The 17,791-nt window shown below is 49.5% G+C and overlaps 1 protein-coding gene across 1 annotated transcript in view; it reads right to left on the bottom strand.

The window, feature by feature from the left end:
* Positions 1 to 372: 372 nt before the first annotated feature.
* LOC310863085 (isotocin receptor-like) overlaps positions 373 to 17,791 on the bottom strand; it is a gene marked incomplete at both ends in the record, with an annotated part of 23,225 nt that continues 5,806 nt past the window's right edge. Inside the window, one exon of the mRNA XM_083771208.1 lies at positions 373 to 653. Coding sequence (XP_083627334.1) covers positions 373 to 653 — 281 coding nt within the window. The remainder of the gene's footprint in view (positions 654 to 17,791) is intronic.

The raw sequence follows: 17,791 nt of genomic DNA, 5'->3' as shown, positions 1-17,791 counted from the left end.
ACTGATCCATTTAGAGCAGGTTTATCCAGCACTGATCCATTTAGAGCAGGTTTATCCAGCACTGATCCATTTAGAGCAGGTTTATCGAGCACTGATCCATTTCCGGTTGCCGTAGCCGACTGCCGTATCCGTCGTTGCTTAAAGTCGCTAATATCAAAAGGAAAGGTACCATGTTTACCCAGGGTAACTGGACTAAGGAAAGGAAAGGTGGTCATTTTAACGTGCCGGTCTGGGGATACGAACTATAGCGACCTTCACGATATCAAGACCGCTCCGCAAACCGTTCGGCCACCGCTGCCATCGATTTAAGGGTCGTTGTCCTGTGTTAAACTGTGTCCCCCCCCCCCCTCCCTGCTACAGAGGAGCTCTGTGTCAGACCCCTGTGGCTGCCGGTGGTCTTGAACACAGTGGTGGTGATGGTGGTGGTGGTGTGGTGGTGGTCTTGGACACGGTGGTGACGGTGATGGTGGTGGAAGAGGATGTCTGAGGCTCGCACCGGCAGTGTGAGGGCGTAGTGTATCGTCTGGAGCAGCAGAGGGCGCTGCACTGCAGCGTGAGGTCCTGGAACAGGTGGCTGGCGAAGGCCATGTAGATCCACGGGTTGCAGCAGCTGTTGAGGCTGGCCAGGAGCATGGCGATGATGAACGCCATGTCTGGGAGAAATGAGCACGCACGCACGCACGCACACGCACACGCACACACACACACACACACACACACAACAGTTAGTTATTTTAATGACAAGCTGTGGCACAAAGTGACACGCTGTGAACTTGAAGATCTGCAATTGTTGTAAAATGGCCGACATATAAAATATGAACAAAGTGGTTAAAATCAGTGTGATGCTGGGAACCCCCCCGAACCCCCCCCCCCCCCCCCCCCCAAGGACCCCTGGTTCTCAAACCGTTTCAATTAATTAAATGTATTTATTGCTTATTATCCCTTTACACCCCAATTTAGTCGTCATGCCAAATGAATCCCTCCCCTCACCTCCCCTCATGCCCCTCAGCACGCACACACACACACACACACACACACACACACACACACACACACACACACACACACACACACACACACACACACACACACACACACACACACACACACACACACACACACACACACACACAGTACTAATAATACCAGTAAGACGCCTGAGGAAGAAGCGACCTCGCCCTAAAGGGCCGACCGGGCCGCGTGCTCTGGCCATATATGGAGTGTACAGGGTGTGATGATGAGGTCAGCTCAACATATGGAATGTCAGAAAAGGTCAGCTCCATATATGGGGGGACAGGAAGGAAAGGACCAGAGGCAGGATGTAGGTCACGGACTGAAGCAGCTGAGCGTGAAGGGTGGAAGCGCTCTGTGAAGGTGACCATATATGGGCATTACAGGGATTGACTGATACCTGTCCATTTAAACTCTGTGGAGGCCTCATGTGACCATATATGGGCATTACAGGGATTGACTGATACCTGTCCATTTAAACTCTAGACTGCCCCAAAGTTATTTGTGCAAAAACTAGGGCCGGGACTAATTGCGATTAATTTAGATTAATTAACTACAGAAAAATTAATCACGATTAACTAAATTGATGCGATTAATAAATTAATCACACCTTTTTTTCACCGCTTCTGACTGGGCGCTTTTCTATAGTACTGAAAACTGGAAATAATAAAAAGTCACCCCATTTTGTGTTGCCTAGAACTGGAGGTCTGACAAAAAACAGTAACAATATGAAGTAAGTACAGCTTTGTGATGTCACTGAGATGTACTTGTTACTGTTACTAATTTTTTTTTTCAGACCTCCAGTTCTAGGCAACACAGAATGGGGTGACTTTTTATTATTATTTCCACAACAGGTATATTAATGACAGTAAAATGTTGAAAGTCACTATTCGTTGATTCACTGGGATACCAAAAAACATTAAAAAAAAAAGGTTTCTCGCTGTTCTCGGGTTGAATATTGATATGCGATTAAAATGCGATTAATCTAGATTAATTAATCGCAAAGCCTCTGATTAATTAGATTAATTTTTTTAATCGAGTCCCAGCTATAGCAAAAACTAGACTTCTCAACAGGCCTGAAAATGAAGGCCCGGCCTTACATGGGCCCTCATCAAACCCTGTACATTCAAGACACTGCCCCCGCTGCCACCCTTAGATCTCCGTGACCATATATGGAGATGTGATTATTACGATACGTGACCATATATGGAGGCGTGGGTTATGATGTCACCATGGGTATTTCCCTATATGGTCATATTCCATAGTAAATGGGACCTGAAGAGGAAGGATGGATGGGGAAGGATCAACATATGGAATGCACGATTCCATAGTAAATGGGACCTGAAGAGGAAGGATGGATGGGGAAGGATCAACATATGGAATGCACGATTCCATAGTAAATGGGACCTGAAGAGGAAGGATGGATGGGGAAGGATCAACATATGGAATGCACGATTCCATAGTAAATGGGACCTGAAGAGGAAGGATGGATGGGGAAGGATCAACATATGGAATGTCAGAACAAAACCTCAAGGCTTTGAGGTCAGATGTGGAGCTGCTGGCCAATATTAATGACATCAGGGATCTCCATATATGGACTTAAGTGCGACAGCAGGTCGTGACTTACGTTATGTCACGGTTTCCTGGGGGCGTGGCCTGATGTGACCAACCAACACACGGACAGGAAATGCACGATTCAATAGTAAATGGGACCTGCTCATCGCAATCAAAAATCATTTCTAATACTGTGTGTGTGTGTGTGTGTGTGTGTGCGTGTGTGCATTGCGTGTGTGTACGTGTATGCGTCCATCAGTGCGTGTGTCTGTGTATGTGCGTGAAGTCTTCGGGCTGTATTTTGCGTGTCTTAAGTACCAGGTCTTATTCCCTATCTTGAGTAAACTAAAGACCTGGAGGCGTGATCAATGCCATTTGGCTATTCTGAGTGGCCAAAGAGCATTGATCACGCCTCCAGGTCTTTAGTTTACTTAAGTTAGGGAATAAGACCTGGTAGCCTACTTAAGACACGCAAAATACAGCCCTTCATCTCTTTTACTTTCAAATGTCACGGTTCGGTTCAGCTTTGAAACGCCAGGCGTTCAACTTTGACCCTGTTTAAACTCAATTAGTCTGAGCCATGACAGGAGTGCATACATACATACATCACCGACTCAACCATTCCACCTCTCATCCTCCACAATATGGCCCCAATCCTCCAGGCCCGCTCTGAACCATTCCACCTCTCATCCTCCACAATATGGCCCCAATCCTCCAGGCCCGCTCTGAACCATTCCACCTCTCATCCTCCACAATATGGCCCCAATCCTCCAGGCCCGCTCTGAACCATTCCACCTCTCATCCTCCACAATATGGCCCCAATCCTCCAGGCCCGCTCTGAACCATTCCACCTCTCATCCTCCACAATATGGCCCCAATCCTCCAGGCCCGCTCTGAACCATTCCACCTCTCATCCTCCACAATATGGCCCCAATCCTCCAGGCCCGCTCTGAACCATTCCACCTCTCATCCTCCACAATATGGCCCCAATCCTCCAGGCCCGTTCTGAACCATTCCACCTCTCATCCTCCACAATATGGCCCCAATCCTCCAGGCCCGCTCTGAACCATTCCACCTCTCATCCTCCACAATATGGCCCCAATCCTCCAGGCCCGCTCTGAACCATTCCACCTCTCATCCTCCACAATATGGCCCCAATCCTCCAGGCCCGCTCTGAACCATTCCACCTCTCATCCTCCACAATATGGCCCCAATCCTCCAGGCCCGCTCTGAACCATTCCACCTCTCATCCTCCACAATATGGCCCCAATCCTCCAGGCCCGCTCTGAACCATTCCACCTCTCATCCTCCACAATATGGCCCCAATCCTCCAGGCCCGCTCTGAACCATTCCACCTCTCATCCTCCACAATATGGCCCCAATCCTCCAGGCCCGCTCTGAACCATTCCACCTCTCATCCTCCACAATATGGCCCCAATCCTCCAGGCCCGCTCTGAACCATTCCACCTCTCATCCTCCACAATATGGCCCCAATCCTCCAGGCCCGCTCTGAACCATTCCACCTCTCATCCTCCACAATATGGCCCCAATCCTCCAGGCCCGCTCTGAACCATTCCACCTCTCATCCTCCACAATATGGCCCCAATCCTCCAGGCCCGCTCTGAACCATTCCACCTCTCATCCTCCACAATATGGCCCCAATCCTCCAGGCCCGCTCTGAACCATTCCACCTCTCATCCTCCACAATATGGCCCCAATCCTCCAGGCCCGCTCTGAACCATTCCACCTCTCATCCTCCACAATATGGCCCCAATCCTCCAGGCCCGCTCTGAACCATTCCACCTCTCATCCTCCACAATATGGCCCCAATCCTCCAGGCCCGCTCTGAACCATTCCACCTCTCATCCTCCACAATATGGCCCCAATCCTCCAGGCCCGCTCTGAACCATTCCACCTCTCATCCTCCACAATATGGCCCCAATCCTCCAGGCTCGCTCTGAACCATTCCACCTCTCATCCTCCACAATATGGCCCCAATCCTCCAGGCCCGCTCTGAACCATTCCACCTCTCATCCTCCACAATATGGCCCCAATCCTCCAGGCCCGCTCTGAACCATTCCACCTCTCATCCTCCACAATATGGCCCCAATCCAGGCCCGCTCTGAACCATTCCACCTCTCATCCTCCACAATATGGCCCCAATCCTCCAGGCCCGCTCTGAACCATTCCACCTCTCATCCTCCACAATATGGCCCCAATCCTCCAGGCCCGCTCTGAACCATTCCACCTCTCATCCTCCACAATATGGCCCCAATCCTCCAGGCCCGCTCTGAACCATTCCACCTCTCATCCTCCACAATATGGCCCCAATCCTCCAGGCTCGCTCTGAACCATTCCACCTCTCATCCTCCACAATATGGCCCCAATCCTCCAGGCCCGCTCTGAACCATTCCACCTCTCATCCTCCACAATATGGCCCCAATCCTCCAGGCCCGCTCTGAACCATTCCACCTCTCATCCTCCACAATATGGCCCCAATCCAGGCCCGCTCTGAACCATTCCACCTCTCATCCTCCACAATATGGCCCCAATCCTCCAGGCCCGCTCTGAACCATTCCACCTCTCATCCTCCACAATATGGCCCCAATCCTCCAGGCCCGCTCTGAACCATTCCACCTCTCATCCTCCACAATATGGCCCCAATCCTCCAGGCCCGCTCTGAACCATTCCACCTCTCATCCTCCACAATATGGCCCCAATCCTCCAGGCCCGCTCTGAACCATTCCACCTCTCATCCTCCACAATATGGCCCCAATCCTCCAGGCCCGTTCTGAACCATTCCACCTCTCATCCTCCACAATATGGCCCCAATCCTCCAGGCCCGCTCTGAACCATTCCACCTCTCATCCTCCACAATATGGCCCCAATCCTCCAGGCCCGCTCTGAACCATTCCACCTCTCATCCTCCACAATATGGCCCCAATCCTCCAGGCCCGCTCTGAACCATTCCACCTCTCATCCTCCACAATATGGCCCCAATCCTCCAGGCCCGCTCTGAACCATTCCACCTCTCATCCTCCACAATATGGCCCCAATCCTCCAGGCCCGCTCTGAACCATTCCACCTCTCATCCTCCACAATATGGCCCCAATCCTCCAGGCCCGCTCTGAACCATTCCACCTCTCATCCTCCACAATATGGCCCCAATCCTCCAGGCCCGCTCTGAACCATTCCACCTCTCATCCTCCACAATATGGCCCCAATCCTCCAGGCTCGCTCTGAACCATTCCACCTCTCATCCTCCACAATATGGCCCCAATCCTCCAGGCCCGCTCTGAACCATTCCACCTCTCATCCTCCACAATATGGCCCCAATCCTCCAGGCCCGCTCTGAACCATTCCACCTCTCATCCTCCACAATATGGCCCCAATCCAGGCCCGCTCTGAACCATTCCACCTCTCATCCTCCACAATATGGCCCCAATCCTCCAGGCCCGCTCTGAACCATTCCACCTCTCATCCTCCACAATATGGCCCCAATCCTCCAGGCCCGCTCTGAACCATTCCACCTCTCATCCTCCACAATATGGCCCCAATCCTCCAGGCCCGCTCTGAACCATTCCACCTCTCATCCTCCACAATATGGCCCCAATCCTCCAGGCCCGCTCTGAACCCGTCATACAGGCATTTGCACCCACAGTACATTAACATACTGTATTGAAGTACAATTTTGAGGCACTTCACTTTACTTGTATTTCCATGTTTTGATACTTTATGCCTCCGCTCCGCTACATAAATATTATACCCTATTTTATACTACATCTCAGAGATAAATATTATGCCCTATTTTATACTTTAGGCTATTAGAAAATAGCCAATCAAGCTCACAATGCATCGCAACATTGTGAGCTTGTAGATCAGCAAACTTTACACACATTTAGGATACTTTTACATTGGTGCTTTGGTACAAGTGGATTTTGAGGCCAATACTTTCGTAGAAACTTGAATACAGGCTCTTAAAAGTAGAGTAAAAACATCTGAGTACTGCACCACCACCTGCACTGCAAACACTGAATATCAGACCGATGAAGCTCTATCAAAGCACGTAAACCCTAAGACTGATGGACGGACGCGCTGCGAATGACCTTTGGATGCTCACCGATCCTCGGATAATAGCTATGATATTTAGACCCAGCGCTTAAACTTTGAAAGCAGACACATTCCAGTCGTGGAATGGAGTGAGAGAGATTTAGAGAGTGCCGTCTCCCTCACTCCCTGGAGAATATGAGGAAATGTTCATGCACTGATGTCGTTTCCTACGATCTCCTGCTTCAGACAGAGGTGTTTAGTAAATGTGCCGCGGTGCAAACATCCTGTCCGCAAGGAATTAGAGAACTGAGCCAAAAGGGGGAATCTATGAGCAGACAGAGTTAACGCACCTCAACCATTCTGAGCCAAAAGGGGGAATCTATGAGCAGTCAGAGTTAACGCACCTCAACCATTCTGAGCCAAAAGGGGGAATCTATGAGCAGTCAGAGTTAACGCACCTCAACCATTCTGAGCCAAAAGGGGGAATCTATGAGCAGACAGAGTTAATCTATGAGCAGACAGAGTTAATCTATGAGCAGTCAGAGTTAATCTATGAGCAGACAGAGTTAATCTATGAGCAGACAGAGTTAATCTATGAGCAGTCAGAGTTAATCTATGAGCAGTCAGAGTTAACAAAGGGGGAATCTATGAGCAGACAGAGTTAATCTATGAGCAGTCAGAGTTAATATATGAGCAGTCAGAGTTAATCTATGAGCAGACAGAGTTAATCTATGAGCAGTCAGAGTTAATCTATGAGCAGACAGAGTTAATCTATGAGCAGTCAGAGTTAATCTATGAGCAGACAGAGTTAATCTATGAGCAGACAGAGTTAACAAAGGGGGAATCTATGAGCAGACAGAGTTAATTTATGAGCAGTCAGAGTTAATCTATGAGCAGTCAGAGTTAACAAAGGGGGAATCTATGAGCAGACAGAGTTAATCTATGAGCAGTCAGAGTTAATCTATGAGCAGTCAGAGTTAATCTATGAGCAGACAGAGTTAATCTATGAGCAGTCAGAGTTAATCTATGAGCAGACAGAGTTAATCTATGAGCAGTCAGAGTTAATCTATGAGCAGTCAGAGTTAACAAAGGGGGAATCTATGAGCAGACAGAGTTAACAAAGGGGGAATCTATGAGCAGACAGAGTTAACAAAGGGGGAATCTATGAGCAGTCAGAGTTAATCTATGAGCAGTCAGAGTTAATCTATGAGCAGTCAGAGTTAATCTATGAGCAGACAGAGTTAATCTATGAGCAGTCAGAGTTAATCTATGAGCAGTCAGAGTTAATCTATGAGCAGTCAGAGTTAATCTATGAGCAGTCAGAGTTAATCTATGAGCAGTCAGAGTTAATCTATGAGCAGTCAGAGTTAATCTATGAGCAGTCAGAGTTAATCTATGAGCAGTCAGAGTTAATCTATGAGCAGTCAGAGTTAATCTATGAGCAGTCAGAGTTAATCTATGAGCAGACAGAGTTAATCTATGAGCAGTCAGAGTTAATCTATGAGCAGTCAGAGTTAATCTATGAGCAGTCAGAGTTAATCTATGAGCAGACAGAGTTAATCTATGAGCAGTCAGAGTTAATGCACCTCAACCATCCGGCACAACATTTGATATTTGCGCCGTTGAGAAAACCATGTATGTTCAAAAACGCTATTATTCATGCATCAAATAAATAAATAACCTCTTGGTTTGGTCAGAATTCTATTGGGATGATTTTAAATAGGATTTTAAAAGTTTAAATATGTATAATAAAAAACACAGACTTAACCACTGTCAACCCATGGTATGTAGGCCTACTGTAATTAATCAGACCCAGTGTGTGTCCAGTGGAAACCTCGTATGAATCTGATCTCAGGTCAGAATGGGTTATAGGACAGCGGATCTACAAGCGCACAATGCATCACATTGCAATGTGTTGTGAGCTTATAGATCAGCTATTATTTGGTTCCATCTGTACACTCGGGAGAGTGTACAGATGGAACTTGTGGGTTAGGGACTTGTAAGGGTCCATTTAGGGGCCATTAGGGGTTAGGGGTTAGGGACTTGTAAGGGTCCATTTAGGGGCCATTAGGGGTTAGGGGTTAGGGGTTAGGGACTTGTAAGGGTCCATTTAGTAATTATCAATAACTAGAGCGCTGCCCCGTTGGGCACTGGCCTTCTTGGAACGATGCAAGTTTGGAAACGCATGCCCCACCCAGTTATTACGTGGATTACAGACGTACAGTATGTACAGATGTACAGAGACATGGTGCATTTATAGAATACATTTAGCATGGAACCTCCTCAAGGACCCCTGGACCTCCTCAAGGACCCCTGGAACCTCCTCAAGGACCCCTGGAACCTCCTCAAGGACCCCTGGAACCTCCTCAAGGACCCCTGGAACCTCCTCAAGGACCCCTGGAACCTCTTCAAGGACCCCTGGAACCTCCTCAAGGACCCCTGGAACCTCCTCAAGGACCCCTGGAACCTCCTCAAGGACCCCTGGAACCTCTTCAAGGACCCCTGGAACCTCTTCAAGGACCCCTGGCGGTCCCCAGACTCCAGGTTGAGACCAGTGCTGTTTTGTTCGTTTTGGATGAAACTGTCCCTGCCATGAGGTAGGGCATCATACTACTGAAATATAAGGTTTCTGCCTGACAGCGACAATATTTCCTGTACAGGACAAGGAGGTTTTTCTTATGTTCGATAGGAGTACCTTTTCTGTTGACTACAGTATATAGATAATTGGATGATTGGAGGATATTTTGAACAAACTCTCTGCAAGTCGACAATGTCATTGACAATGTCATTGTCACTTCATTGTCACTGCAGCATCTGTAGAGTTTTTGCGCTCCATTGCGCAGCTATGTGTGTGTGTGTGTGTGTGTCCGAGCACGGACAGCTGAGCACAGCACAGAGTGGCACAGAGTGCACTACAGTACGAGCCCTGGGCACGTTCCTGGGGGTCTGGACCCCCCCCCCCGGGGACCCCCACACGGTAACTGTCCTTTTCTCGACTGTTTCGGACACGGGGTGGCACCCTGTTTGTTAGGTGTGTGGACCATGGGACACAGTGGTACCCTGTTTGTTAGGTGTGTGGACCATGGGACACATTGGTACCCTGTTTGTTAGGTGTGTGGACCATGGGACACATTGGCACCCTGTTTGTTAGGTGTGTGGACCATGGGACACATTGGTACCCTGTTTGTTAGGTGTGTGGACCATGGGACACAGTGGTACCCTGTTTGTTAGGTGTGTGGACCATGGGACACATTGGCACCCTGTTTGTTAGGTGTGTGGACCATGGGACACATTGGTACCCTGTTTGTTAGGTGTGTGGACCATGGGACACATTGGAACCCTGTTTGTTAGGTGTGTGGACCATGGGACACATTGGAACCCTGTTTGTTAGGTGTGTGGACCATGGGACACATTGGTACCCTGTTTGTTAGGTGTGTGGACCATGGGACACATTGGCACCCTGTTTGTTAGGTGTGTGGACCATGGGACACAGTGGCACCCTGTTTGTTAGGTGTGTGGACCATGGGACACATTGGTACCCTGTTTGTTAGGTGTGTGGACCATGGGACACATTGGCACCCTGTTTGTTAGGTATGTGGACCATGGGACACATTGGCACCCTGTTTGTTAGGTGTGTGGACCATGGGACACATTGGTACCCTGTTTGTTAGGTGTGTGGACCATGGGACACATTGGCACCCTGTTTGTTAGGTGTGTGGACCATGGGACACATTGGCACCCTGTTTGTTAGGTGTGTGGACCATGGGACACATTGGCACCCTGTTTGTTAGGTGTGTGGACCATGGGACACATTGGTACCCTGTTTGTTAGGTGTGTGGACCATGGGACACATTGGTACCCTGTTTGTTAGGTGTGTGGACCATGGGACACATTGGCACCCTGTTTGTTAGGTGTGTGGACCATGGGACACATTGGTACCCTGTTTGTTAGGTGTGTGGACCATGGGACACATTGGGACCCTGTTTGTTAGGTGTGTGGACCATGGGACACATTGGTACCCTGTTTGTTAGGTGTGTGGACCATGGGACACATTGGTACCCTGTTTGTTAGGTGTGTGGACCATGGGACACATTGGTACCCTGTTTGTTAGGTGTGTGGACCATGGGACACATTGGCATCCTGTTTGTTAGGTGTGTGGACCATGGGACACAGTGGCACCCTGTTTGTTAGGTGTGTGGACCATGGGACACAGTGGCACCCTGTTTGTTAGGTGTGTGGACCATGGGACACATTGGCACCCTGTTTGTTAGGTGTGTGGACCATGGGACACATTGGTACCCTGTTTGTTAGGTGTGTGGACCATGGGACACATTGGTACCCTGTTTGTTAGGTGTGTGGACCATGGGACACATTGGCACCCTGTTTGTTAGGTGTGTGGACCATGGGACACAGTGGCACCCTGTTTGTTAGGTGTGTGGACCATGGGACACAGTGGCACCCTGTTTGTTAGGTGTGTGGACCATGGGACACATTGGTACCCTGTTTGTTAGGTGTGTGGACCATGGGACACATTGGCACCCTGTTTGTTAGGTGTGTGGACCATGGGACACAGTGGCACCCTGTTTGTTAGGTGTGTGGACCATGGGACACAGTGGCACCCTGTTTGTTAGGTGTGTGGACCATGGGACACATTGGTACCCTGTTTGTTAGGTCTGTGGACCATGGGACACATTGGCACCCTGTTTGTTAGGTGTGTGGACCATGGGACACATTGGTACCCTGTTTGTTAGGTGTGTGGACCATGGGACACAGTGAACACCCTGTTTGTTAGGTGTGTGGACCCTGTTTGTTAGGTGTGTGGACCATGGGACACAGTGGCACCCTGTTTGTTAGGTGTGTGGACCATGGGACACATTGGAACCCTGTTTGTTAGGTGTGTGGACCATGGGACACATTGGTACCCTGTTTGTTAGGTCTGTGGACCATGGGACACATTGGCACCCTGTTTGTTAGGTGTGTGGACCATGGGACACATTGGTACCCTGTTTGTTAGGTGTGTGGACCATGGGACACATTGGTACCCTGTTTGTTAGGTGTGTGGACCATGGGACACATTGGAACCCTGTTTGTTAGGTGTGTGGACCATGGGACACATTGGTACCCTGTTTGTTAGGTGTGTGGACCATGGGACACATTGGCACCCTGTTTGTTAGGTGTGTGGACCATGGGACACATTGGTACCTTGTTTGTTAGGTGTGTGGACCATGGGACACATTGGAACCCTGTTTGTTAGGTGTGTGGACCATGGGACACATTGGAACCCTGTTTGTTAGGTGTGTGGACCATGGGACACATTGGTACCCTGTTTGTTAGGTGTGTGGACCATGGGACACATTGGTACCCTGTTTGTTAGGTGTGTGGACCATGGGACACATTGGTACCCTGTTTGTTAGGTGTGTGGACCATGGGACACATTGGAACCCTGTTTGTTAGGTGTGTGGACCATGGGACACATTGGTACCCTGTTTGTTAGGTGTGTGGACCATGGGACACATTGGCACCCTGTTTGTTAGGTGTGTGGACCATGGGACACATTGGTACCCTGTTTGTTAGGTGTGTGGACCATGGGACACATTGGCACCCTGTTTGTTAGGTGTGTGGACCATGGGACACATTGGCACCCTGTTTGTTAGGTGTGTGGACCATGGGACACATTGGAACCCTGTTTGTTAGGTGTGTGGACCATGGGACACATTGGTACCCTGTTTGTTAGGTGTGTGGACCATGGGACACATTGGCATCCTGTTTGTTAGGTGTGTGGACCATGGGACACATTGGCACCCTGTTTGTTAGGTGTGTGGACCATGGGACACATTGGTACCCTGTTTGTTAGGTGTGTGGACCATGGGACACAGTGGCACCCTGTTTGTTAGGTGTGTGGACCATGGGACACATTGGCACCCTGTTTGTTAGGTGTGTGGACCATGGGACACATTGGCACCCTGTTTGTTAGGTGTGTGGACCATGGGACACATTGGGACCCTGTTTGTTAGGTGTGTGGACCATGGGACACAGTGGCACCCTGTTTGTTAGGTGTGTGGACCATGGGACACATTGGTACCCTGTTTGTTAGGTGTGTGGACCATGGGACACATTGGCACCCTGTTTGTTAGGTGTGTGGACCATGGGACACATTGGTACCCTGTTTGTTAGGTATGTGGACCATGGGACACATTGGTACCCTGTTTGTTAGGTGTGTGGACCATGGGACACATTGGTACCCTGTTTGTTAGGTGTGTGGACCATGGGACACATTGGTACCCTGTTTGTTAGGTGTGTGGACCATGGGACACATTGGTACCCTGTTTGTTAGGTGTGTGGACCATGGGAGACATTGGTACCCTGTTTGTTAGGTGTGTGGACCATGGGACACAGTGGTACCCTGTTTGTTAGGTGTGTGGACCATGGGACACATTGGTACCCTGTTTGTTAGGTGTGTGGACCATGGGACACATTGGGACCCTGTTTGTTAGGTGTGTGGACCATGGGACACATTGGTACCCTGTTTGTTAGGTGTGTGGACCATGGGACACATTGGCATCCTGTTTGTTAGGTGTGTGGACCATGGGACACAGTGGCACCCTGTTTGTTAGGTGTGTGGACCATGGGACACATTGGCACCCTGTTTGTTAGGTGTGTGGACCATGGGACACATTGGCACCCTGTTTGTTAGGTGTGTGGACCATGGGACACATTGGGACCCTCTTTGTTAGGTGTGTGGACCATGGGACACATTGGGACCCTCTTTGTTAGGTGTGTGGACCATGGGACACATTGGCACCCTGTTTGTTAGGTGTGTGGACCATGGGACACATTGGTACCCTGTTTGTTAGGTGTGTGGACAGACATGGGACACATTGGTACCCTGTTTGTTAGGTGTGTGGACCATGGGACACAGTGGTACCCTGTTTGTTAGGTGTGTGGACCATGGGACACAGTGGCACCCTGTTTGTTAGGTGTGGACCATGGGACACATTGGCACCCTGTTTGTTAGGTGTGTGGACCATGGGACACATTGGGACCCTGTTTGTTAGGTGTGTGGACCATGGGACACATTGGTACCCTGTTTGTTAGGTGTGTGGACCATGGGACACATTGGGACCCTGTTTGTTAGGTGTGTGGACCATGGGACACATTGGTACCCTGTTTGTTAGGTGTGTGGACCATGGGACACATTGGCACCCTGTTTGTTAGGTGTGTGGACCATGGGACACATTGGGACCCTGTTTGTTAGGTGTGTGGACCATGGGACACATTGGCACCCTGTTTGTTAGGTGTGTGGACCATGGGACACATTGGTACCCTGTTTGTTAGGTGTGTGGACCATGGGACACATTGGTACCCTGTTTGTTAGGTGTGTGGACCATGGGACACATTGGCACCCTGTTTGTTAGGTGTGTGGACCATGGGACACATTGGCACCCTGTTTGTTAGGTGTGTGGACCATGGGACACATTGGAACCCTGTTTGTTAGGTGTGTGGACCATGGGACACATTGGTACCCTGTTTGTTAGGTGTGTGGACCATGGGACACATTGGTACCCTGTTTGTTAGGTGTGTGGACCATGGGACACATTGGCATCCTGTTTGTTAGGTGTGTGGACCATGGGACACATTGGTACCCTGTTTGTTAGGTGTGTGGACCATGGGACACATTGGCACCCTGTTTGTTAGGTGTGTGGACCATGGGACACAGTGGTACCCTGTTTGTTAGGTGTGTGGACCATGGGACACATTGGAACCCTGTTTGTTAGGTGTGTGGACCATGGGACACATTGGTACCCTGTTTGTTAGGTGTGTGGACCATGGGACACATTGGTACCCTGTTTGTTAGGTGTGTGGACCATGGGACACATTGGCACCCTGTTTGTTAGGTGTGTGGACCATGGGACACAGTGGTACCCTGTTTGTTAGGTGTGTGGACCATGGGACACATTGGTACCCTGTTTGTTAGGTGTGTGGACCATGGGACACATTGGCACCCTGTTTGTTAGGTGTGTAGACCATGGGACACATTGGTACCCTGTTTGTTAGGTGTGTGGACCATGGGACACATTGGCACCCTGTTTGTTAGGTGTGTGGACCATGGGACACAGTGGTACCCTGTTTGTTAGGTGTGTGGACCATGGGACACATTGGTACCCTGTTTGTTAGGTGTGTGGACCATGGGACACATTGGCACCCTGTTTGTTAGGTGTGTAGACCATGGGACACATTGGTACCCTGTTTGTTAGGTGTGTGGACCATGGGACACATTGGTACCCTGTTTGTTAGGTGTGTGGACCATGGGACACATTGGTACCCTGTTTGTTAGGTGTGTGGACCATGGGACACATTGGAACCCTGTTTGTTAGGTGTGTGGACCATGGGACACATTGGTACCCTGTTTGTTAGGTGTGTGGACCATGGGACACATTGGTACCCTGTTTGTTAGGTGTGGACAGACATGGGACACATTGGCACCCTGTTTGTTAGGTGTGTGGACCATGGGACACATTGGTACCCTGTTTGTTAGGTGTGGACAGACATGGGACACATTGGCACCCTGTTTGTTAGGTGTGTGGACCATGGGACACATTGGCACCCTGTTTGTTAGGTGTGTGGACCATGGGACACAGTGGTACCCTGTTTGTTAGGTGTGTGGACCATGGGACACATTGGTACCCTGTTTGTTAGGTGTGTGGACCATGGGACACATTGGAACCCTGTTTGTTAGGTGTGTGGACCATGGGACACATTGGGACCCTGTTTGTTAGGTGTGTGGACCATGGGACACATTGGGACCCTGTTTGTTAGGTGTGTGGACCATGGGACACATTGGGACCCTGTTTGTTAGGTGTGTGGACCATGGGACACATTGGCACCCTGTTTGTTAGGTGTGTGGACCATGGGACACATTGGCACCCTGTTTGTTAGGTGTGTGGACCATGGGACACATTGGCACCCTGTTTGTTAGGTGTGTGGACCATGGGACACATTGGCATCCTGTTTGTTAGGTGTGTGGACCATGGGACACATTGGCATCCTGTTTGTTAGGTGTGTGGACCATGGGACACATTGGTACCCTGTTTGTTAGGTGTGTGGACCATGGGACACATTGGTACCCTGTTTGTTAGGTGTGTGGACCATGGGACACATTGGCACCCTGTTTGTTAGGTGTGTGGACCATGGGACACATTGGTACCCTGTTTGTTAGGTGTGTGGACCATGGGACACATTGGCATCCTGTTTGTTAGGTGTGTGGACCATGGGACACATTGGAACCCTGTTTGTTAGGTGTGTGGACCATGGGACACATTGGTACCCTGTTTGTTAGGTGTGTGGACCATGGGACACATTGGAACCCTGTTTGTTAGGTGTGTGGACCATGGGACACATTGGAACCCTGTTTGTTAGGTGTGTGGACCATGGGACACAGTGGGACCCTGTTTGTTAGGTGTGTGGACCATGGGACACATTGGCACCCTGTTTGTTAGGTGTGTGGACCATGGGACACAGTGGCACCCTGTTTGTTAGGTGTGTGGACCATGGGACACATTGGTACCCTGTTTGTTAGGTGTGTGGACCATGGGACACATTGGTACCCTGTTTGTTAGGTGTGTAGACCATGGGACACATTGGGACCCTGTTTGTTAGGTGTGTAGACCATGGGACACAGTGGCACCCTGTTTGTTAGGTGTGTGGACCATGGGACACATTGGAACCCTGTTTGTTAGGTGTGTGGACCATGGGACACATTGGCATCCTGTTTGTTAGGTGTGTGGACCATGGGACACATTGGTACCCTGTTTGTTAGGTGTGTGGACCATGGGACACATTGGTACCCTGTTTGTTAGGTGTGTGGACCATGGGACACATTGGTACCCTGTTTGTTAGGTGTGTGGACCATGGGACACAGTGGTACCCTGTTTGTTAGGTGTGTGGACCATGGGACACATTGGTACCCTGTTTGTTAGGTGTGTGGACCATGGGACACATTGGCACCCTGTTTGTTAGGTGTGTGGACCATGGGACACATTGGGACCCTGTTTGTTAGGTGTGTGGACAGACATGGGACACATTGGTACCCTGTTTGTTAGGTGTGTGGACCATGGGACACATTGGCACCCTGTTTGTTAGGTGTGTGGACCATGGGACACAGTGGTACCCTGTTTGTTAGGTGTGTGGACCATGGGACACATTGGCATCCTGTTTGTTAGGTGTGTGGACCATGGGACACATTGGTACCCTGTTTGTTAGGTGTGTAGACCATGGGACACATTGGCATCCTGTTTGTTAGGTGTGTGGACCATGGGACACATTGGCACCCTGTTTGTTAGGTGTGTGGACCATGGGACACATTGGGACAGTGAACAGACAAGAATGTCAGAGTAGTGCATGCAACAGACATCAGACCTTGTGAGGTGCTAAGCCAACGAAATAAACACTGAAGAATCAAAGAGTTGCCGCACACTCGTAGCTGCATGCCGATGCCAAAAATGTATTGTGTACACAGAGACTTAATGACACTCCAACGTTTCGGATAGACTTCTTCAGGCGACGTAGTGTGTATGCAAACAGATCCCAGGACACTACAATTACTTTACAATCACTGTTGTAGCAACAGTGATTCTAAACTTCTTTTCATTTCACAGATTTGATATGCGCAATAGAACATGGTTGGGGGTTCTGCAGATTAAATGTCTCGCTAAGATTGAGTATTGTACCTACAGTACAAAATGTGTGTATTCGCCACTGTTAAATGTAGTTAAATGTCTCACCACGATTGTACCTACACAATGTGTGTTGGCCACTGTTGTCGATCTGAGCTGAGGTGTCTCTCTGTCCCTGACTGTAAATGGACCTTTCACGCTGAACGCCACTAAGCTGTGAAACTCATCAACTGCTGCGTCAAGCCGACAGCAGATTGGCGTGTTGGCTTTCATAGCAATAGGACAACTCTACTCTACCTGCTTTGCATAGAGACCACTTGCATCAACTCTGCCGTGTAGCAGCTATGGACATAAACAGAGAGGGGTAGTTGAAAATGATTAAAGAAAGTCATTATTCAAAAGTAAAGTTATTTGTTTCACCATGGTGGCGCTTCTGGGGATTTAAAGAACCGTCCTGGCAATTGACATCCTATTAATGTCCCCCCACATCATCAATCCGGCGC

This window comes from Protomyctophum parallelum, assembly GCF_964188405.1.
Source record: "Protomyctophum parallelum genome assembly, chromosome: 8".
NCBI lineage: Eukaryota > Metazoa > Chordata > Actinopteri > Myctophiformes > Myctophidae > Protomyctophum > Protomyctophum parallelum.
This window is presented reverse-complemented; position numbering and strand designations above follow the sequence as displayed.